The sequence below is a fragment of the Ostrinia nubilalis genome, chromosome Z (assembly GCF_963855985.1).
Source record: "Ostrinia nubilalis chromosome Z, ilOstNubi1.1, whole genome shotgun sequence".
NCBI classification, from domain to species: domain Eukaryota; kingdom Metazoa; phylum Arthropoda; class Insecta; order Lepidoptera; family Crambidae; genus Ostrinia; species Ostrinia nubilalis.
Genome location: NC_087119.1, coordinates 26,589,782 through 26,612,758, shown reverse-complemented (window position 1 = coordinate 26,612,758; position 22,977 = coordinate 26,589,782). Strand labels below are relative to the sequence as shown.

General features: G+C 42.3%; 2 protein-coding genes across 2 annotated transcripts in view; one reads left to right on the top strand and one right to left on the bottom strand.

The window, feature by feature from the left end:
- Positions 1–22,977, bottom strand: part of LOC135086463 (tyrosine-protein kinase Abl) — a 129,425-nt gene that overhangs the window by 7,679 nt on the left and 98,769 nt on the right. Inside the window, exons 9-20 of the mRNA XM_063981188.1 lie at positions 13,697–13,847; positions 11,654–11,942; positions 10,258–10,346; positions 6,812–6,990; positions 5,089–5,307; positions 4,893–5,033; positions 4,703–4,837; positions 4,501–4,641; positions 4,311–4,445; positions 4,073–4,249; positions 3,778–3,950; positions 889–1,657 (exon numbers count right to left, since the gene is read on the bottom strand). Of these exons, the coding sequence (XP_063837258.1) occupies positions 889–1,657; positions 3,778–3,950; positions 4,073–4,249; positions 4,311–4,445; positions 4,501–4,641; positions 4,703–4,837; positions 4,893–5,033; positions 5,089–5,307; positions 6,812–6,990; positions 10,258–10,346; positions 11,654–11,942; positions 13,697–13,847 (2,598 nt within the window). The remainder of the gene's footprint in view (positions 1–888; positions 1,658–3,777; positions 3,951–4,072; positions 4,250–4,310; positions 4,446–4,500; positions 4,642–4,702; positions 4,838–4,892; positions 5,034–5,088; positions 5,308–6,811; positions 6,991–10,257; positions 10,347–11,653; positions 11,943–13,696; positions 13,848–22,977) is intronic.
- LOC135086591 (uncharacterized) lies at positions 16,731–20,894 on the top strand. The gene is made up of 4 exons (XM_063981345.1): positions 16,731–16,821; positions 18,230–18,360; positions 19,448–19,523; positions 20,091–20,894. The coding sequence occupies exons 1-4, from the start codon at positions 16,764–16,766 to the stop codon at positions 20,294–20,296; spliced, it is 471 nt and encodes a 156-aa protein (XP_063837415.1). The 5' UTR covers positions 16,731–16,763; the 3' UTR covers positions 20,297–20,894.

Sequence of the window (22,977 nt, the reverse complement as noted above, 5' to 3'; positions counted from 1 at the left end):
TCATAACAATTTATTATCTATTGTGTCTAGATTCGCGGGCCTTGAAGGATTAAGCGAAAGCTTGTATCGCGCATGAAATTTATTCCGTTTTTCTGTTTGCGCTACAAGCTTTCGCTTAAAGCTTGTTTTTAAAAAAGTTATTTTTTTTATTATAATTTTATTTTACACTTTTTAGTTGTATCTCAATCTCTGGGCCCTGGTCATCATTTAGCACCAAAGTGCTCGGGAAGTCGAATCCAACGAACCCAAACACGATAAGTTTCCGCCGTTTCGTTTAGGAGTTCCTATGGCCACCTCCTGACTCCATCATCAGACCAGCTCAATGGTACCATAACATTGCATTGTCATCGTACTTACATAAGTATACCAAATTTCAGATCAATCGGTTGAGGAGAACTGGTCTTAAATTCAGTTGCAAGATTTGTCCCACACATACTAACAAGTGAAGTCAATATAAAGCTTGTAAAATAAAGCTTGTAATAATAAAAAGCTTGTAATAATAATAAAAATTAGGACTATAGGTCTACCGCTTAATCAGTGTCTTAGGTATTGGAGCGGAATGGGTGGATGTTTTTGAGACGTCAAACGTCTGCGAGACTTTAGATATAGTTCCAAAATACTGAACTGTCCTATCCATGACATTGACAGTGGGGCGCCACCGTCAATACCGGATCGCTAGTTACAATTTTTGCCATGTTGGAAACCATATAGTTGAACGATGGTAGCGCCCCCCTGTCATTGAGTTTGGTGGAACAGTTCAGCGTGGGTCATCTATATGCTTTGTATGCTCTGTCACGTAAATGTCAATGTCACCCCTCCCTCATCTAGGATAACAATGAACATCAAATGGTATTTGAAAATGGAATCTTGTAGTGATCGCGCACTCACCTTGGGCTTCATCTTGGGGCTCAGCCTTTCCTCGGTCTCCTTGTTCTCCCACAGCTTCTTGAGGCTGCTGATGCTGCCGGTGCTGCGGCGCTTGTCCTCCTCGTCGCCGCCAGCCGCCTCCAGGGAACTTTCGGAGCGCTTCCTCTCCTCCCGGACCTCCTCGGGGGACGCCTGGTTTTTGGCGGTCCCGTTCGTCCCACTGTCGACCTTCCGCAGCCTCGCCTTGAAATCAATAATCGAGCAGGCCTCCTCGTCCTTATTGACCCTCTTCGTGTCAACTTTCTTCAGCTGCGACTTGAAATCGGTTCCCTTCGACTCGTCCCGCTTGTCGACGTTGTTGTACGGAGTCTTGCGGAGACTCGCCTTCAGGTCGATGGGCGACACGGTGTCCTTCCCGTTGTCTACGGGCCGGACGGGCTTGTCGCGGCGCAGCGCCTCGAGGTTGAGGCTCTCGGACAGTTCGGACACGAGACGCGTGACGGGGTCGCCGAATGACGTTTGCATCTCGAGGAGTTCGTGCGGCGGCGGCGAGTCCTTCTGGCGCTGCTTCTTGTCGGCGCGCTCCTTGATCTCGGCGACGAGTTTGAGTTCGAGCATTTCCTTCATGGTCTGGCGGACGGGTTTCTCGTCGGTGTCGGTGGCGGCGTCGCGGCAGCAGTCCGGCGGCGGCGGCGGCGGCGGCGGCTGCGGGTCTTCCGGCGGCGGCGGCAGGTCCGGCGGCGGCGGCGGGAACTCGAGCTCGGCGAGGCGCGGCCGCGGCTTGGCGGGGCTGTGGAAGGGCTAGTTCAGTCTTCAGTGATTCGTCCCACAACACGTTCGTCCCACTGGGACGAAACACTGAATTCAAAAAAATATACAGGGTGTTAGGTTAATGGGTATATGAGCCGACACTAGCCCATGTTAACATGGTCATATAAATAGTATGGTGAAGCCAGAAAATTGATATCATCATTTAAATTTTTTTAATTTTCATACAAAATAAATTTTATAAAATCCGATTTGTATGAAAATTAAAATAATTAAAATGAAGATATCAATTTTCTGGCTTCACCATACCATTTATATGATCATGTTAACATGGGCTAGTGTCGGCTCATATACCCATTTACCTAACACCCTGTATATTTCCCGTTCTGGATTCGTCCCATTTAATTTATTCTTTAACATTATGTGATTTATTACCATCAGAAAGTCAATGAAATAAAAGAAAACATGAATTTGTTAACAATATCTGTATTTAAAAGCAAATGAACACGTGAATATACTTATAGATCAGCAAAAAATTTAAATAAATAAAATGTGAAATCATTGAATCCACTGAAGTTAAGACTACCCTTTTTAGGGCTTACTGCTCATCTTTTTACACAAGCAGCCTCTGGATTAGTTACTCACAAAAACAATACAGCGCTCTGCGCATTCAATATAATAACGCATTTAGAGCGCTGATGGGGCTGCCCCGATTCTGTAGCGCATCGGGGATGTTCGCGGAAGCGCGAGTAGATTGTTTTTATGCAACAATGCGCAAACGCTGCACCTCCCTGGTGCGCAGGGTGGAGGCCAGCTCCAACAGCGTGCTGGGCATGTTTGCGTCGAGGTTTGACTGTCGGTACCTGAATCATTGCGCAATGATTCATGTGCTGGCAGACCGCTGATGCTTATTTTTAAATTTTATATTTTAACTCAAACCAATTGTATTCTTACTAACCTTTAAAATTTTTAAATTTTTAAGTACTTATTTACTAACACTATGATCTGTATGTGGTCGAAATAAATAAATTTATTATTATTATTATTATATTATTGATAATATACAATACATATTATTTGATTCAGTGATTCTTTAAGCTGTGATTTCTTATTAAAAGTAGTTACGATTTTCTATGTTGATTTCCTTTTAAATACAGAAATTGTTAATCATGTTTTCCGACCGGGACGAATCCAGGACGAAAAATTTATACTTTGAATTCAGTGTTTCGTCCCAGTGGGACGAGCCTGTTGTGGGACGAATCACTGAGGGAGCGCAGGGCTCTGGCGGTAAGGGGTAACATGTTGGCTCGCAGGTTCTCCCGTTGTGCAGACCAAGTAAAGGTTACACTTTTTAAAGCATACTGCCAGAGGTCAGGTATACCAAAAGATCGCTTGAGGCCCTGCGCGTCCAATATAATAATATATTCAGGATGCTGTTGAGACTGCCTCGTGTTTGTAGCGCATCAGGGATGTTTGCGGATTATCATACAGACGGGTTTAGCGCCATAATACGTAAGAAATCTGTATCCCTTATTACCAGGGTGCGAGCCAGTCGCAACAGCATTCTGAGGACCCTAGCGGACAGATACACATCGCCGCTATGGAAGTGTCTTGTGCAGAGACTGATCACGGGGCCTTATCCACCCCCATGATGGTCCGTCTCTGCACAGGGTACAAGTTTTTTTTTTTTTGAATTTGTTATTGTTTGTGTGTATGTTTATTTTCGAACCCGTTTAACAGGCTACACTTCGGAGAATGTGCGAAAGAATTACACGAATTAATTCCACCAGCCCCTTCCATCATCGGGGAACCAGACGCAGGTTAGTGTACCATCCCTATATTGTTGACATTCCACCAGCTCGCACTAAGCGTTTCGATGACTCTTTTATAATGCGAACAGCTAGGGACTGGAATTCGCTGCCTGCTGCTGTCTTTCCCGAAAACTATAATCCGGGCCTCTTCAAGGCGAGAGTGAATAAGCACTTACAGGGCAGATATGTATCATCCTAGACTGCATCCCACTTAACATCAGGTGCGATTGTGGTCAAATACCTGCCTTGTTATGCATAAAAAAAAAATATGGACTTTTAAAATTGTCTGAAATAAAGAATTTTTAGTTTTAATTAATTTAACTGAACTAGCCTGTGGAAGGAGCGTAGCGCGCGGGGCGAGGCTGGCGCGGGCGCGGTGACGCCGCCGGACGAGTTGGAGCGGATCATGTGCTGCGCCCGCGGGGACAGCGACCGCGCGTCGTCGGCGGGCGCGGCCGGCGCCGACTGCCGCAGCGACTCCAGGTAGGCGCCGATTCGCGCGCCCTAATTAATGTAACTGAACTAGCCTGTGGAAGGAGCGTAGCGCGCGTGGTGAGGCGGGCGCCGACTGCCGCAGCGACTCCAGGTAGGCGCCGATTCGCGCGCCCTAATTAATGTGACTGAACTAGCCTGTGGAAGGAGCGTAGCGCGCGGGGCGAGGCTGGCGCGGGCGCGGTGACGCCGCCGGACGAGTTGGAGCGGATCATGTGCTGCGCCCGCGGGGACAGCGACCGCGCGTCGTCGGCGGGCGCGGCCGGCGCCGACTGCCGCAGCGACTCCAGGTAGGCGCCGATTCGCGCGCCCTAATTAATGTAACTGAACTAGCCTGTGGAAGGAGCGAAGAGCGCGGGGCGAGGCTGGCGCCGGCGCGGTGACGCCGCCGGACGAGTTGGAGCGGATCATGTGCTGCGCCCGCGGGGACAGCGACCGCGCGTCGTCGGCGGGCGCGGCCGGCGCCGACTGCCGCAGCGACTCCAGGTAGGCGCCGATTCGCGCGCCCTAATTAATGTAACTGAACTAGCCTGTGGAAGGAGCGTAGCGCGCGAGGGGAGGCTGGCGCGGGCGCGGTGACGCCGCCGGACGAGTTGGAGCGGATCATGTGCTGCGCCCGCGGGGACAGCGACCGCGCGTCGTCGGCGGGCGCGGCCGGCGCCGACTGCCGCAGCGACTCCAGGTAGGCGCCGATTCGCGCGCCCTAATTAATGTAACTGAACTAGCCTGTGGAAGGAGCGAAGAGCGCGGGGCGAGGCTGGCGCCGGCGCGGTGACGCCGCCGGACGAGTTGGAGCGGATCATGTGCTGCGCCCGCGGGGACAGCGACCGCGCGTCGTCGGCGGGCGCGGCCGGCGCCGACTGCCGCAGCGACTCCAGGTAGGCGCCGATTCGCGCGCCCTAATTAATGTAACTGAACTAGCCTGTGGAAGGAGCGTAGCGCGCGAGGGGAGGCTGGCGCGGGCGCGGTGACGCCGCCGGACGAGTTGGAGCGGATCATGTGCTGCGCCCGCGGGGACAGCGACCGCGCGTCGTCGGCGGGCGCGGCCGGCGCCGACTGCCGCAGCGACTCCAGGTAGGCGCCGATTCGCGCGCCCTAATTAATGTAACTGAACTAGCCTGTGGAAGGAGCGTAGCGCGCGAGGGGAGGCTGGCGCGGGCGCGGTGACGCCGCCGGACGAGTTGGAGCGGATCATGTGCTGCGCCCGCGGGGACAGCGACCGCGCGTCGTCGGCGGGCGCGGCCGGCGCCGACTGCCGCAGCGACTCCAGGTAGGCGCCGATTCGCGCGCCCTTAGGCAGCGTGCCGTAGCGGTTGATGGCACGCTTCACGTTCTGCACCTCCAAGGCGGCCACTTGCACGCCTTGTTGCTGCAAACGGTGGATGGTCAAATCTTTATCCCACACTTCCTTGACTCAGAAAAACCCCAGGCAATAGGCTAGTTTCCTAGAAAAAATTTTTTTAGGCCGTCATGTTTAACATCAAAAAATATTGGACACATTTTTATTTGTCAATCTAACAAATAATTACATAGTTATGGTGCGTTGAAGTTCCGCACGACGTCACAACGTGCGGCACTTTTATGCACGCATTGACGTCACGGGCCTCTTCTTATGAACTTTGGCGCGCTTTATCTCTTTAAATTTTCATTACTTTGAAAAAGTGAAAAATACGTGTAGAGTATTTTTTGATAAGTTAATGGACTAATTAAAACTCTTGCTTTTTGACCCAGGAAACATCCCTATTACAAATTCAGAGAAAGTATTTACTTTCCAGCTCTGCCAGATAAATATGTGGACCTAAATATATCTACATCTCACCCCAGGACCTACACTCGCGAGCAAAAGTATGGAATCACCTTATATGCTCCGAGCGATCGTAAGAACTAAATGACTAATGGAAGATAAATAAAAATGGTACCATTTTAAAAGTAATATTTTATACTTTAAATTGATACTATGGATACATACATAGTCATTCAGTTCTTAAGATGGCTTGGAACCAAACACAACGGGGTGATTCCATACTTTTGCTCGTAAGTTTGTTTTAATTTAATAAATTATGTATTTTGTTATTATTTAATGTTTTTTAAATGTATTGAATGATTAATTTATGGTTTTTATTTTTTTTCTTCTTATTTTTTTTTTGTATAGCGCTACAAAAGGCACCCACTGAAAATCAGTGTCTTGGCAGTCACACTGTCAAGATATTACTGAGTGGGTGACCTTTTTTGGCAACTTAGTTATTATTTTTTTGTGTATGTCTATGTTGCCTGAATTTGTTGTTGCCAAAATAAAGTTATTTTCTTTCTTTCTTCTAAGTAACCTCTTCACCTGTTGCGCGCCTTCTTGACTGGTAGCCTCAATATGGTCCCGGTAGAGGGCGCGCAATCCGCAATCTTCATCGTGTTGGTTCCCGCTGAAAACCAGCTTCTCGACATGGCGCTTGTTATGTCGCGATTATAGCTGAGCGGACGCCTCTTCAGCATAGCTTGTAGTTTAATGTTATATGTACTGTATTTTTATTTTATTTTTCCATGCTGAATAAAGAAAGAAAGAAAGAAAGAAACATTTATTGCCATGGACATCACAGAAGACAAAAGATGTAAATAATAGAAAAAAAAGTAAATAAGACATAGGTGACATAAAACATACAATGAAAGTGAAAGTAAAACTGAGCAGTGCCACCTTGTCGCACAGCGATGTCCATCGCAATGGGACCCCACTCAGCATATGCCATGGCCCCCGGTGAGGGAGGCCACGACGCTGGTTTTCAGTGTGCCCCATGCCGAGTAAAGTAAAGTATTTAGTGTAAAGTATTCTTATTCTTATTCTAAGTATGTTTTCAATGTCTCATCCTGCTTAAAGTCCTTACCTTAGGCTGCTCAGCAGGCGATGCGTGGTGCTGGGCCGGCTGGTGGTGGTGGCGCCGCTTGGCGCGGTGGCGCGGCTCGCCGGCGGGCCCCGCCGACTCGTCGGTGTCCGGCGTGGCCTCCGCCAGCGAGCCCTCGGACGACGCCTCGCGGGCCCCGCTGCCGCCTGCGCGGGCCACGCCTGGTGGGAACATATTGCCACATGTACAGTTGTACACACCGGGCTTCAGCTTTAACAGGGTAATCTAGCTGTTTCTAATGGGTGGGGAGAAATGAGTAATTTTACAAAAGAACTACTTGGAAAGGATTATTTAAAATATATTGATTTTACTCATATGTAATATAATTCAAACAGCCTACTGTGTGTTGAAAGTTAATCTCATTCCTTCTTTATTTTCAGAAAGTATGTATTGAAATGTAAGCATATCGGAGCATTAAATAAAAAGTACTTCTGGTCGTACTATTGGCATAACTTAGGATTAAATACAGGGGATGTATTTCAAACACATACTCGTCTAAACTATTAGGATTCCTCTCGATTACACTTTTATGATGCAGATATTAATAATTATTAAAATTGGAAGAAAAATGATACAAAAATTTACATAAGACACTTAAATATAGGTAATCACACCCACACAAAACATACGCAAACATTTTACTTCACCACATACACAAGAACACAAATGGTATTCTAAAATAAATATTACTTATATTAAACTGATTAACATAAATAAAACTATGGATGTGTAAAATAACAAAATGAATAAGTGATCCGTTATTATTACATATTATATTGATATTTTTTATTATTGTTAAATAGGAATATAGGAATAGTCTATAATAAATAAAAAGCAAATTGAAATGGAAGCTGAAATATCATTTAAAACAAAGCAAACTTTTATTATAGCGCTAGAACTTTCACGGGACATTCCGGACTAATCAAAAAGTCTGACTTTGAAAATATTGTAATTTTACTGTCAGCCAATTACACACAATTGTATCGTGTTAGATTGTTTTATTGTAATTATTTTCTTAGTCAGCTTTCATAAAGATAATGGTCATCATATGTGACAGTGACCGTCATCGCAGGTCCCAATCGGATGTTACTCTTTAATCTCAAAATCGAACTCAGTTTATGATGATGTCAAACTTAATCGACTTTGAACTGACAGGGATCGAATGTTTAAAAAGATGCCTTCAAATACTTTTAATTCATTAAAATGTAGAAGACTAATGAAGAACCTATCAATTCAATTTCGACGATGTCGGATGGTTGGATTAAATATTTAAAGCTGAATATAGAATCACCCAAGCGGCGACTAGAAGTGACGGAGAAGGATGCAAAGCGCAGCCGCACAAATACAGACAGAAAATATAGGCCTATCTTCTGTCTTCTAAGGCCCAGAACAGACGGTGAAACGCAACTGCATCGAAACTGCAACTTTCTGATGATTCTCTTACGAATGAAACTGAAACTGAATGTTTCAAACTGGTTGCGTCATGTGTGGTCTCTCAACGGACGCTATGGCAGAAACTTAGATGCAACTCAAAAGTAACTAGCAGTTTCAGTTTCGTTGCAGTTGCGTTTCACCGTCTGTTCTGGGCCTAAGTCACTCCAGAAGAACCGAACGTTAGTTGTAGACGACTATATTTTCTGCCAAGATAACAACTATACAAATGAAAATGTAAAATAAATATGTATTTTTATAAGCGTATACATCAGTTCTCTTTCGGACATTTAAAATAAATACTTTTACCAAATACACATAATACCAGAACAGATGTGTACGCCAATATTTTATTTGATGCTAGTTTATGAGGAGTGATGATGACTGTTTAATTTTTTTGTTAGTTTATCGCTAATAACCATCAAAGGTTCCACAAAATAAATATATAAGGGTAGCGTCGCGTACCCGACCAGGTCGCATACTTACAAGGCCGATCGACCTGGCGCTACACGCCTGGCGCGCGGGCAGACAAACAGACAGAAAACGCTAGTTTAACTGATGCACATCCAGGACTTACATATAGAAAATCTCTTATCATCTTACTTATATACACAGAAATATCCAAATAATAAAATACATAAATCCAATCGTAATATTGTAATGTAAATGAAATCGAATGCAACTTATGGCACGAAACAAAAGTATGTAGAAGCCAATAGCGTAAGCGAGAGACTTTTGAAAATCATAAAGAAGTAAGTAGTTGCAGCGTTTCCAAAATAAGTGGCGCTCTGTGCGTGTGTGTCAAGTAGCCGTTGTGGTCGGTCCTTATCATGGAGCCTACTAGAGTAAAATTGATCTGGAATTCTCACGCTTATTTGCCAGTCTTGCTTTTAACGTTAATGTTTCTATTAAAATAATGTACATGAACATAACGCCCGCTATCTGATCGCTGCAGGTTCATTTACACTCAGCCCGTCTGCGTTTGGAGTTTGGCTACATATGGTCTCTATTCAAAATCCAATGAATTGGATGATGATTCAGATGCAGTGAGTATGTAGATACTAGCAGACTAAATACGCTAATATTTACATCATTTGCAATGAATGTATTGCATTCAAATGTACTCGCACATTGACGATTTTCTAATTTGAAACAAGGATAAAAGGGAAAACAATTTAAAACAAATGAAACATTCAATATCACAACACGATCATTATCAGAAAATAGAGTAATATAATATCAGTTAGTTCTAGAGATGCATTCCTTTTCATTGTTATAGTAAAATTCAAATAACTTAATAAATAATTAATGCGTTAATAAATAATGCCTGGATAAGACTAAATTGAACTTCAAATTATAAATTCACGGTACTAAATTGTAATAACTTTATAGGTTGAGTAGCTAGTAGAGTCCCGGTGGACAGCCGACTGTCTCAGAATTGGCAATGAGATTCATATCAACTTGACACAGTTACCCTGATTTGTTCACAATATGTCATACCCTCGCAAATTGTCTGAATGTTTGAAAAAGTTAAATCACTGTATTATTGGCTCTCTGAGCTGAGTTACGTCACAACGACCAACCGTTTTAAGTCATACTGACCAATCTGAAGCATAATAAATTAGCCAAATTGACCACGAGAGACAGGTAACATTGGCTTCATGTGACACAATACTAGCTAATAATCTAGCAGACCACGTGACATCACACTGCCGCGAGAGTTAGGTTAAAGCCTGGTCTCTGAGCACGTAGAATTTTGTCCAATGACCCCAAGTTACCCATCCTTATCGCTCGCGCGTAATTATGTTGCTGTTGCGCTCGCACACTCACTGCAGGCGCCCGTCGCACAGTCGCGACAGCAATATAATTACGCGCGAGCGCTAAGGATGGGTAGCTTGGGGTCATTGGACAAAATTCTACGTGCTCAGAGACCAGACTATAGAATAGGTTATAATCGCCCTACGTTAGATCGCACAGCAATATATGTTCGTACTCACCGTTGAGCGAAGCGAGCGACTCCTCCTGCGCAGAGTGCTCGTCGGTCGCGTACTGCGACTCGCGGAACGAGCTGCACGACGAGAGCAGGCTGAGGATTACACGGCAAAATTCAAACACGAATTGGAACTTGAAAAAATGGGCCTTTGGCCGGCAATACACGGACCGCTTGAAGCAGTCAGGGTCGACAGCTTCAAGCTGCGACTGCACAGTGAACTGCAGAGTTCTATGGACGCACATACACCAACCGCTCGAGCAGTTGCAACTGATTCGGGCGGTCGACAGCACGGTGAATTTTCATCGTGCGGTCAAGTAGTCGCCAGCCATACACTGACTGCTCGAGCTGTCGACAGCTCTCTCGCAGTTACCTCCGTCCACTTTCTTCATTCCGCGGCGCGCGCGCTTGTGATTTGTTGAGCAGTTAATACCAACTGCTCGAGCAGTTAATACCAACTGCTCGAGCAGTTATCACTGGCAGCTTCAAGCTGTTGACTCTTGACTACAACTACTACAAGAGTGGTCCGTGTATGTTGATCACTGACTAACTGCTCGAGCTGTCCGTGTATGGCGGGCCTTTGTCTTGCCCGGTCGCTACTTTGACACTCATAATACAAGCTGCAGATCAGTGTCGTTTCATCAGCACAAGTTTTACTTTATCGCCAGGCAAGCGAAAGGTTGTGGTATTTAGCATCAATTTTTTCAAGTTTTAAATCATGTTTAGTATTACAACAAAAATCAAACATGTACCTTTTACAGTACAAAACGAATTAGACAATTTATGTTATGACTCGTAAGTCCCTGGTGACTACATCAATGTGTAGTATCAGGTGTCTTTCACGCCGAGTAGAAAATGGTTATTTATATGAGCAATAAACACTACAACAAAGCAGAACAAGTTTCCATCGCAATCTGTTCCCAAGTGACGGCTACATTTTCAATCACAAGTCGCAACCCCACGGGCGTAATTACAGGACGTCCGAGCACAGCTGCAAGCAAGTTTGCACTTTATCGCCAGGTAGCGATAGCAGCTATTTGTTAAGTGGCAAGTGTTGGTTCTGTTACTGGTAATTATTCTGATATAGCAGTCCCCAGTTTGGTTGCTGGCATGTTTGGATTACCTGGATCACTATTAGCAAACAGTGTATCGCATCCAGCACATCAACAGATGAATCTAACACGAAAAAAACATCTGCGGTCTGATGTAGGAACGTCTAGAGTTATAAAGACTACAGCTACTTCGTGTATTCTTGACGACCAACTTTTCACATAATATTACAATCATGATTTAGATAATAAATAATAATATTTTTGGGGGAGACCTTTATCCAGCAGTGGACTGCATTTTTTTTAAAGGAACGAACTACCAAAACTCACATTTGTAAAACATAGTTGACATACCTGGTCCTCTTGGGCGGGGTGGGCGCTTGTTTGCCGCGGCGGTTGGTGGGGCGGCGCATTTGCACGCCGCGGTCGGCCCCCGAGGAGGTTCCGGCCCCGCGATCGGCCCCTGAGGAAGTCCCGGCCCCACGGTCGGCCCCTGATGAAGTCCCGGCCCCGCGGTCGGCCCCTGAGGAAGTCCCGGCCCCACGGTCGGCCCCTGAGGAGGGCCCGGCGCCGCCGAACTTCTTGGAGGACATCTGGGCGTTTCCGCCGGCGGCCCCACCCACTTGCAGTTGCTTCTCCACCTCTGTTGAAACGGTAGACATTTTTATGAGAAACTCTTAAGATTTTATTGCCATCGTCAAATTTAAAATTTAGCATGTTTTACTTGACTGTGTCTTACAGTGCATCTTTATGCACGTTGGAACTTTACACAGGAATCCTTTTGTATAACAGCTGTTCATGAATATTTTTAATTGAAATAATTCAATAAATAATAATAATAAATAAATATCTTTGAACAATCTCACACAGCGCCATCTAGCCCCAAAGTAAGCAATTAATATGCTTGTGTTATGGGTGCTAGCTTAACGGATATACTACTTATATACTTTTTTTTTTTTTAAATACATACAATAGCTTCAGAAAGCTTCGCGACATCTTCTCGTCCAAATACCGCAGTGCCTCTAGACACTTGAGTCTGCGACGACGTACTGATCAAAACCGTAGTTTCTTACTCGTACTATTATATGAAAGCTCAAGAACACCTAATAGGTGACGAAGTTCGGATGGGGGATCCGTAGGAGAACCAAAGTAACCATAGCTACCAGAAAAGTGCCCGAGTGGTACCGACAAGCTGAACATATCAAGGGCAGCCAGTTTAAAGGATATAGCACATTTATCAACCCGGAAAGGGATCGTAACCGTATCAACTCGAGAAGGTCAGTATTCTTGATATGAGACTCCATAGTGCAACGCACTCTTATCGGAACCGTAACGTAAACGCCTCGCCTCGCGATTGCCAGCGCGCGAAAGGCGAACTGCTACACCATCCTTAATCACATCGTCATCACAAGGATCCAAAGAGGTGACGATGGCTTGTGTCACCTGCGGTACCAGTTCTCGTACCGTTTCAAAACCAACCATAAAATTCCAGTCTTCAAACGCTACACTTCCATACTAATACGAAATAAAATAAACCTAGAAAAAAGCAGCGGAGGTGATAATCTCAAGGGCGAATGTCAAAGGTCAGTAATGGTGCCGCAGAGCAAAGTGTACCGATTCACCGCATTTGCGGCGAAACTCCATCGACGCGTTTGCACGGAAACCGCAACACGTGGCCCGGAGCACCCGCAAATCGCGGACAAACAGCTCTCGCAAATGGCGCAGTTACGTGTACATACACCCTTTTGCCTTTAATTAACGCTGTTTAATTAGATGGAAATGCCATATTTGCATCGCAAATACAAAATTCGTAGGGAACTAGACGGATTTAAACGAATGCTACGTTTGCAGACGCGACAAAAGCGAAAAACTTTTCCATTGCGGTCAGCGCTTAAGCTATGGCCTCCTACCTAAAGCTCTAGTCGGAGGATTACAGCCGGGCTAGTGGATAATGCTTCTGACAAGATTTATCCTTCTCGTTAAAATCCCGGTGACTAAAATGACAAAACAGAGTAAAAATATGTTTTAAAGCCGGTGCTTTGAAACTTGGGTCGGAAAATTCTACTAGGGCAATGGCTACCGGGTCACCTTTGGTGATGGATTATCCAGGAGCTCTAGTATGACGTTTTAAACTGAAAATGGACTAATCCATATTAAAATTTACTAAAGTTAGCTAGAGCGGTGGAGGGAAACTACTATTGGCCAGGGCGTTGAAGAAACAGGTGCTACAAATGTCATTCGATGAAAACAGTTTATCAGGAGCAAGGAAATAGCAAAAGGGTCAGGGAACTTTAGTGATGGGGTTTTGCTGTACCTACGCTGAAATTATATTGCTGATGGTGCTGACGACGATGCTTATATGCTTTTTAAACATACATAGGCACCCTGGAGGCTTACCTTCGGTGATGGAGTTGTCCTGGAACATGTGCTCCAACGCGTGGTGGATCTCGTGGAAGGTGGGACGGTCGGAGGGGTTCCACTGCCAGCAGCCGTGCATCAGGTCGTAGACCGCCGGGGGGCACCCGGGGGGGCACTCCATGCGGTAGCCCTGAGGGAGACATTGAAATTAAATAGATTATTCAGTACATGGGCCCTTTCCAGGGCACTTATACACGTCCCAAATATAGCTTGCCCTACCACCACTTCGGGACTACATATGGGCTGGTGCTGAGAAGAAGTGGCGGAAGAAACTCAGTCACCTTTGTCAGCCTCTTTTTCAATCCAATACAGTAGTTTATAGGTAACATGACACGTAATTCCCACTTGAGGCAGTCAATTTAAGCACTCGTATTACTTTTCCTTCTATTTCAAATGTGTGCTTTTTATACAGGCCAATTTAATGAAATTATAACGAAAACGTTCTGTGGCGGCCTTAGGATTTGTAGTTGAACGTCAATCTGTTTAAAAGGACATACTCGTACGTCGTTTTTTTGTGGTTTTACGTACACCACGTACAATCAACACCGGAAAGTATATTACTTTAGTTCATTGATATAAGTATTACGTAGCAGATTTATTGACATCGTCTACTCGGTCGGCCGAAGCCACAGGCCAAAGGCCCGTATGTAGCGCCTAATTAAAAGTCGAATTCGCTAAAATATTTGAGCGGAACAAACGATCGTTTTAATAATCGCGCTCATTAGGTTTCCTTATTTACAAACACAACCCTAATTTTAGTACGCGAGCGCAAAGTGCTCACAAAGCTATGTGGGAATACGGCGTTGTGAAAACTTTCATAAAAATGCTTTGTGGGCATTTTAAACCTACTTATAAACATTTCAAACTGAGTAGAATATTTGTTTTAAGTCCTTCAAGAACTTTATAAATGGGACATTACAGTAGAAAAGATCGGGGTAGGTATTAGTTTCGTCGGCAAAATATTAATTTGAGTGTGGTGAAATTTTACTAAAGCAATAGTAGACTAAATAATAAATAAGTATAGGGGAGGAGATAACACCCAATGGTATTGTTATCAAAACGATCACAACGTTACACGTACGAGAATCAAACATAACTGACCCTTAATGGCCCTCAAATAGTAATCTAATAAACCAGTAAATTGTACAAAAAAAAATTCACCACATTTCTTGTTCCCCATGTCTTAGCGTTCGACTTGTGTGCAGAACTTCATTTAGCCCTAGTATGGCCCGCACTCTTCGACGGCGGGCGACAACCGAACCGTTCCATCCAATACGGAGAAAGTATTAATTTGTCATAGGATAGATCAACGCGGCAGCGTACTCAGCCCACAACAAAATAATAGCCGCATACTTGTACGACAAATAAACAACGATTGTGTACGAATATCTGGCGACTTAGTGAGCACGTCAATATAAACATTATACTATACACCAATAGCAACTAATACATGCTACGCTACCGACATACATGGTGATTGCAGGACTCATTAATATGTAGGAAAAGTTAATTGGAATTCATATTTAAACTACAAATTGAATTGTAAACGTCCGTCAAATACGAAATTAATTAGTTTGATTGATTTGGTCTAACTAAATATTATCAAATTAATTTAACAAACTAAGTAACAAAGGATTCCGCTATAATATGAAATGTTGGCTGACTTTCCTACATAGGAAAGTATTTATTTTTTTCGTTTTTTTGAACATGAAATAGTTAGGCAGGCTTTAGATTTCAGCATATTTTAATTAGGTAGATGTAAAACCTTTTTTCAAAGGTTGTCTGTTATGTTATAGAAACTGTACAACTCTTTCAGTTAAGTTTCCATTCCAATAAAAATATCCTAGTCCATCACAGTCAGAAGGATCGCACAAAAATAGTAGTAACAAGTTTACTAAACAGGTGAGGTGTTTTTCATTGTAATAGCTCAGTTTAGAAAACATTCCTAGAAAATACTGCGCCGTAATAATCTTCTTACGAGCAAAGCTGACTGCTTTGCATTGTCTATTGTGCGGAGTTTATTTAGTTCATGATTCGTACAACTGTCGGCTTACGTTATTTTTTGTTTACATTTGGCCTTTTCGGAACCGTTTTTCAGAACGTTCAGATTTGTCTTTGAAGCACTAGGTATCGGTTGTGAGCTGCAGATCCTTCAATACCATTATTATTTTAATGACATTCTTTTGAAGTTCATTTGTTTTTTGTTCATTAAAAAAGGATCAAAATAGTGTTTTGCTCAATATTGTTCGATGATTAGTTCATAGACGCGTTCGTGAAAACTATCGGTAAGTGCCGTTTTATCATAAAATCAAAGTTTCCTAATAAGCTTTAAAAGAAAAATAAACGTTGAAGGATCCATGTAAGAGTATGTTTGTACTATAACAATACGCGCTTACGTGCACCGTCGCCTAATATGCGTGGGTGCGCGCAGGTGCATTTGCCCTAGCACGTACACGCGGCTCTGTCTATAATTCTGTTTCACTGTAACTCTTTAACAGTGTCATGTTTTCAAATAAAACATCTATAACAATCGAGAATCATAAAAAACAAAAATAGAGTCAAGCGATATAAAAATAGGTTTGAAAGTATGCATTTATGAGGCTTTATTTAACTTTTTTTTCAATCATTAAGCCAGAGTAATACAGAGAAAAATATTAATCAATTGTTATTGCTCCAAATCAGATTATTATGTTCGAATAATAAATAAATATCTGTGGACAATTTCACACATACCACCATAAATACCACTTCTAAATGAAAAAGGCACCAAGAGTCGAAAAATAGCGAATTAACAAGAGCAAACGAATCACTGCAAACAATTTTACAACTGGCAAACGTTCGCAAAAACCTTTCTATTCCAGATTAAGCTGTAGCAGCTAGTGTCGCAGTTTAATTTAACTGGTTCATTCCAAGAAAAATACCCCAAGTTTTAAGAACACCCTGTGGCGGGCGCGTCACAGCGCGCTGGGTATAAACGCAGCGGCGCCGCCCTCAGCATCAGTAAGCAGCGAGCCAGCAGCGAGCCCACAGCACACCAGCTACCAGCATGATCGGCATCAAGAACTGCATCGTGTACTGCCTATTGCTCTCCGTCACCGTATTCGGTAAGTGAATGTCCTATCTCACATCTAAACTCAACTTTGGAAATCTTAAAAGATCCAATATCAAATTTTCATTAGAGGTTCTGATTTAAAAAATATTTCGAAGCAAGATTTACTTAAATTTGGACAAACTTTAATTATGTTAAAACATATTTGACATGGCTTCTAATTGGTAAACTGATCTTACAAGTTTATTAGATTAAGATATGAAATTACTTTCTATTTTAAGCTTAAAAAACAAAATTACTATGGTTTATTATTATGGATCAGTTTTCAATCGAGTTATAATCTAATTGCATCACGAATTTTGTTTGAATTTAGACGGTTTCTCCAGTTACTGTGTTTTGCGTAGCGGCTGGCTAACGATAAACAAAGCAAAACTTTAGGTTACACAGTTTTGCATGCTGTAAGAGCACACGTGCCGGTATGAAAAGCTTGACGTAATGCAGTTTTCCTCTTTATGCTAGAGACCTATTCATGGGAGTTTTATTTGTGCAATTAACTAACATTATACAGGGTGGAAACGTTAAGTGATCTCACTCGATTATTTCTTAACTATACAAGATATTAAAAAACTGGTTACTGATCCTGAAAGTGCTTAATGAGCTCTTTCAAACGGTACCAATAATAAGTTACAGAATAAACTGGATCTATCTGAAAATTCAATGTTTCCAGCTTCCATACTAAATGTATGCCAGACACACAATATTAGAAGTGTAATTTTTTTAATTTCATTATAAATACTTAAAATAAACTCGTAAATTGTATTCTTATTTTAAATTATTAATGAAAAACATTGGTTTTAGGCTTTACTTGCTATAATATTGTCAAGAGATGAGTGTCATGAGTCATGACTGTGGTAGTACTAAATGTATGGAAGAAGGAAACATTGAATTTTTGGTTAGATCCAGTTTATTCTGTAACCTATTATTGATACCATTGGATAGAGCTTGTGAAGCACTTTTAGAATCAGTAATCAGTTTTACGATATCATATGTAGTTTTTAAAATAATGTGACTTTACCAAATGTATGGAAGCTGGAAACATTGAAGTTTCGGATAGATCCAGTTTATTCTGTAACCTATTATTAATACCGTTTGATAGAGCTCATGAAGCACTTTCAGGATCAATAACTAGTTTATTGATATCTTGTATAGTTTAGAAATAATCGAGTGAGATCACTTATCGTTTCCACCCTGTATTCCTGTCATTTTTTAACTGTTTAATATGTTCTGAGATATGGGTAAACGGTGATCAAATATCTGTTCTATACACTTCTGAAAATTTAAAATTCTTTCGTTTGGTTTTCACGATGTTTAAGGTTATTGAATAGTCTATAATGATGATAGTGTTGTACCCGGCTTGAAAAAAGGTGAACGTGAACTGATTGCTTAGTGTTGTTCCGGTACAGGCAAGCACAAGAAGGCCAAGCCCAAGAAGTTCGTGTCGCCCACCACCAAGGGCATCCAGTGCTACAACTGCCTGTCTTTCGACCACCCTGGCTGCTGGGATCCCGATCACCCCGACTACGCCAACATTACGGTAACTAAACCTTTCATACGTCAACATTACACTTAGGCCCAGAACAGACGGTGAAACGCAACTGCGACGAAACTGCAACTTTCTGATGATTCTGATGAATGAAACTGAAATTGAAAGTTTCAAACTGGTCGCGTCATGTGTGGTCTCTCAACGGACGCTATGGCAGAAACTTAGATGCAACTCAAAAGTAACTAGCAGTTGCAGTTTCGTTGCAGTTGCGTTTCACCGTCTGTTCTGAGCCTAACTAAACCTTTCATAATTTGATAATTTTGAGGCGATAGTAGCTAAAAGCAGCGTGGGACGTCCACCCACAAGGTGGACCGACGTCATCATAAAGGTAGCAGGAAGGCGCTGGACGCAGGCCGCTACCAACCGGGCAATATGGAAAGCATTGGGGGAGGCCTATGTTCAGCAGTGGACGTCCTATGGCTGAGATGATGATGATGAATATCCGAACGGTGAAGGTGTCGGACTGGCCGACTCGAGATCAGAGGAACGCGGGTTCGATTCCCGCCGCTCGACTATTGTGGTGGAACCACTCGTAACACAAGCATAATTTTATATGTAAATGTTATTTTTAAGTTTTTGCAACGCCTTTTACAAATATCATGTGCCATGTTACATGTGTCAACTCTTACCCATGTGACATGCAATAAAATAATTTGAATTTGAATTCAGCTTACCTCGAGGGGTTAACGGTTAATTCTTTTAAAAAATATTCTAAGGAGAGTGACAGTTCTGAGACTTTGTATTTAGCTCTACAACAGAATATTATATACAAATTTATTTATTCTCAGATACCACTTATATGAAATAGACTCTTTCTATTTAAAACCTCCATGGCTAACCATTGTTCACAAAGTAGACACAATAGATATGACAATAGACCTGAGTCACATACGACTCATGGGACAGGGAAATTGTTGTAACATAGTTAAACTGGGTAAAGCCGTAAGTTTATAATAGATCCATCCATATTTTAGAAAACAACGATTGTTAATTGTTAAAACAGTTTGTTTGAATTTGTCACAGTTATAAAGTTATCTATTCAAAAAAGGTGATTGCTGAAAATGTATGTTACTTCCAGGTCCCCAATATTGACTGCTACATTCCCGGCATGGCCTTCCTGTGCATCGTAATCACTTCCGAATCCGCCAAGTTGGGTAAGTTCACAAGAACATTATCAACAACGCCGTACTTTGTTTAGTCAAAAACGATGTCACTATTATGCACTAGCTAACAAACGGCCAGGAGTAAATGTAATAATTTAGATCCTAATAGTTAACACGAGTAGGTTTCGTCTGTTGTCTACCGTCACCCCTTGCAAACAGTCCTACACGTTTCCAGCAAAGAGATAACGATGGTAACAAACTTTGCGTCCACATTCATTCCAGCACAAAGCCGCTCATAGTATTCCTAACCACGAACTAACTGACGACAAAAACTTTGTCTGGAGTCCCGACTCAATCGCAACCGTACCGTTAGCAAAATAACAGGCTCCGCTCGCGTTACAGGCATAAATAAACCACACGGGCATTCTCAAACGAAACTCGATTTCAGATTCACATTTTGACGCTCGCTTTTGATTTGGCAGCAACGAAATTCCGGGAAGTTGAATATTTGATCCGTAGTTTGGAGCGCTTTAAAATTTTGCTGTGGGAAATCGTAGTATTTTGTAGAATGTCTTTCGACCAAATCGTTTATTTTGAACAAAACAATTCTTCTTCCAGTGGAAACTGGCCAGGAGATCGGTCCCGTCCGCGCCCGCACCTGCGTCCCAGCCAAGGACTTCTCCAAGAAGACCGTGTCTTACTCTATGTGCAGCAAGCTCAGCAAGGAGTTGTCAGCCTCCGAGATCTTCTCCCGTATCGCCGTCAGCCGACCACAGTGCACCTTATGCAAGAAGCACCTGTGCACTGACGCATCGCACTGCTAAGTCGATAGGGACCCTCGAGTCTGAAATGTGTAGTTGGGCCTATATTCCTTCAGGCCAATATCTTACTCAAGTAGTTTCTATATTACAATTATCCATATCAAATTGTATCTCTTAGAAAACTGATAATTAGGATTTGGGATATTATTATGAAAGATAAGACGCTTTTCTCAGTATTATAATTTGTTGATGCACTGTATTGAACATGAATTGAATGATAAGTTGACAGTATTCGTACACCGTAATATTATTATCGTTGCTGAATCAGTTGAGATGTTTACGTACACGCATTTTATCAATGCATGTTGATATTATTTATTTGTTTGTCGTTTTTGTTTATGTTGACTCGGTCTTGCAGGAATGCAGTGCACTCGTGCGCATTTTTCTGCGGGTCGCTTGTTATGTTTGGGCACGGGGGTCGTTATCGCTGTTTGGGAGCACTTATGTAAAGTTTACTAAACCGACGCGAAATGCAATGTATAGTACTTTGTTATGGTTCTAACGAAACTTGTTGCTTGGCCATTGTTGCGCCGGCGGGGCCGAACTTCGGTGGTTTGTTTTTATATTTCGATCATTTTAATAAAATGATTTATAAGCTGTATTGCCGTGTTTTATTTTGCCATGGAAAGATATTGATATTTAATCGTTGATCGCCACCATTCTGCTAATTTTGTATTACTCATTTAAAATAATTAATAGCGAATATACTTATGAACACATAGCTGCTGCTTGCAATAAAATGTAGGACTTGTGTAGTTACTTAATTTGGAGTCAATTTTAGAAATAACGAAACTCAAGTATTTTTGTAAGTTGGAATTGGACAGGAATCGATCTAGAAATTAAAAAAAATAACGCACCCTGTAAAGAAAATACAGAAATGCAGAATAGAGATGTTTCCTCGGTAAAAAAAACGACAATTTGTCAGTTAACTTATCTAAAAATACTTGACACGTATTTCTTATCACTTTTTTTAAAATAATGAAAATTTAAAAAGATAAAGTGCGCCAAAGATAAAAAAAGAGGCTCAAAAGTTTAGCACTTTATGACGTCACGATTAACTTCAACACATTGTTACTTCGTAATTAGGTACCGACTTGTTTGATTAAAAAAATACGTGTCCTATATTTTTTTATAATAATAATGGACAACACGCATAAGTTGTAATATTAAGTTAAATTATGACTTAATTTAAAGTTTAGATCACACACATTACACTAGTTTTTATTTCACCTCAATCCATCCAGTATTACCGAAGATAGAGCCTCGAGAAGTTTACGGACTTTTTAAAATTTTCAAAAATTTCCAATATTCGCGCGTGACGTCACAACATGATTTTGCAGCCCCCGCACGTTAACCCATTTACCACTTTTTGTCTTTTTCCAACTAAAATAAAATTTTACCTAACTGACAACTGTTGTTGGTTGTCATCGTTCAATCACATTTTAAACTAGGCGCTAAAAAGTTACCATTATTATGCCACCTATTGCCAATTTTGTGCACTATGAAGCCATTTTTACATTTATGCACTTAAATATAAATTTTCTGGAAAAATAACCAAGTTTGTGTCTTTGTGCTCAATAACAAGTAAATAGTCCAGTTATTTGTTAATTTTACTTGGAAAGTTTTCCGGAATTTTTGAAAATTGGTGAATAAATAGATTTCGCTATGTTCTTTCCGAATTTTGTGACCTAGTTTATAGCCGCGCGCGCGCCCGCCTTATTGAAAAAAATCCGCCTTATAAAAGGTTTTTGACAACTACTTTTTTCATTTTATTATTTTTTGACATAGACAAGCTAAGAAGCTTTGATAAATGTGATAAATTTCATGTAATGTAAGTTAAATAGATTAAGAGTTGTGAAACAGTCAAATTAATGTACCTGCTAAATTGCGAGTTCTTTTTTCTTTGATCATGGCAGGACACGCTGCCGGGTGTTCTAAATATGCTGAAGTATAAAAAAATTCGCGTTGCTGAAGTATACATTTTTTTTTATGTCTGGAAGGTTAAAATAAAGTAAAGTAATGTTTATTTCTCACCAATATAACAGATAATATTATGATAACAAACAATCAGGAAAAACAAAAAGTAAGAATGTTGGTGGGTTGATACCTGAACTAGGAAGATTCCTGTGTCTCGGGTTTGTTTTGTGACTCTTTCACGCAAAAAGTACTCAACGGATTTTGTTGAAACTGTACAATATAACGTGGTCGCTTACTATGGGCCCCATAAGAAGGCTCAAGGTCACCCAAAGGGTAATGGAGCGGGCTATGATCGGGGTTTCCCTGCGTGATCGAATCAGAAATGAGGAGATCCGCAGGAGAACCAAAGTGACCGACATAGCACGCAGAACTGCTAAAATCAAGTGGCAGTGGGCGGGACACATAGCTCGTAGAGACGATGGCCATTGGGGCAGAAAATTTCTTGAGTGGCGACCACGGGCTGGAAGACGTAGCGTGGGCAGGCCTCCTACTAGGTGGACCGACGATCTGGCAAAGGTCGCGGGAATAACCTGAATGCGGGGAGCGCAGGACTGTTCATTATGAAAAACCTATGGAAAACCCAAAGGCCTCTCGCCTTTGTCCAGCAGTGAACGTCATTTGGAACGACGAAATAGGAAAGAATGTAACTATCAAAAATCTTCTCTAAGGCAGCATTTTTCCAATTTCGCAACGAGCGCGGCAATCAC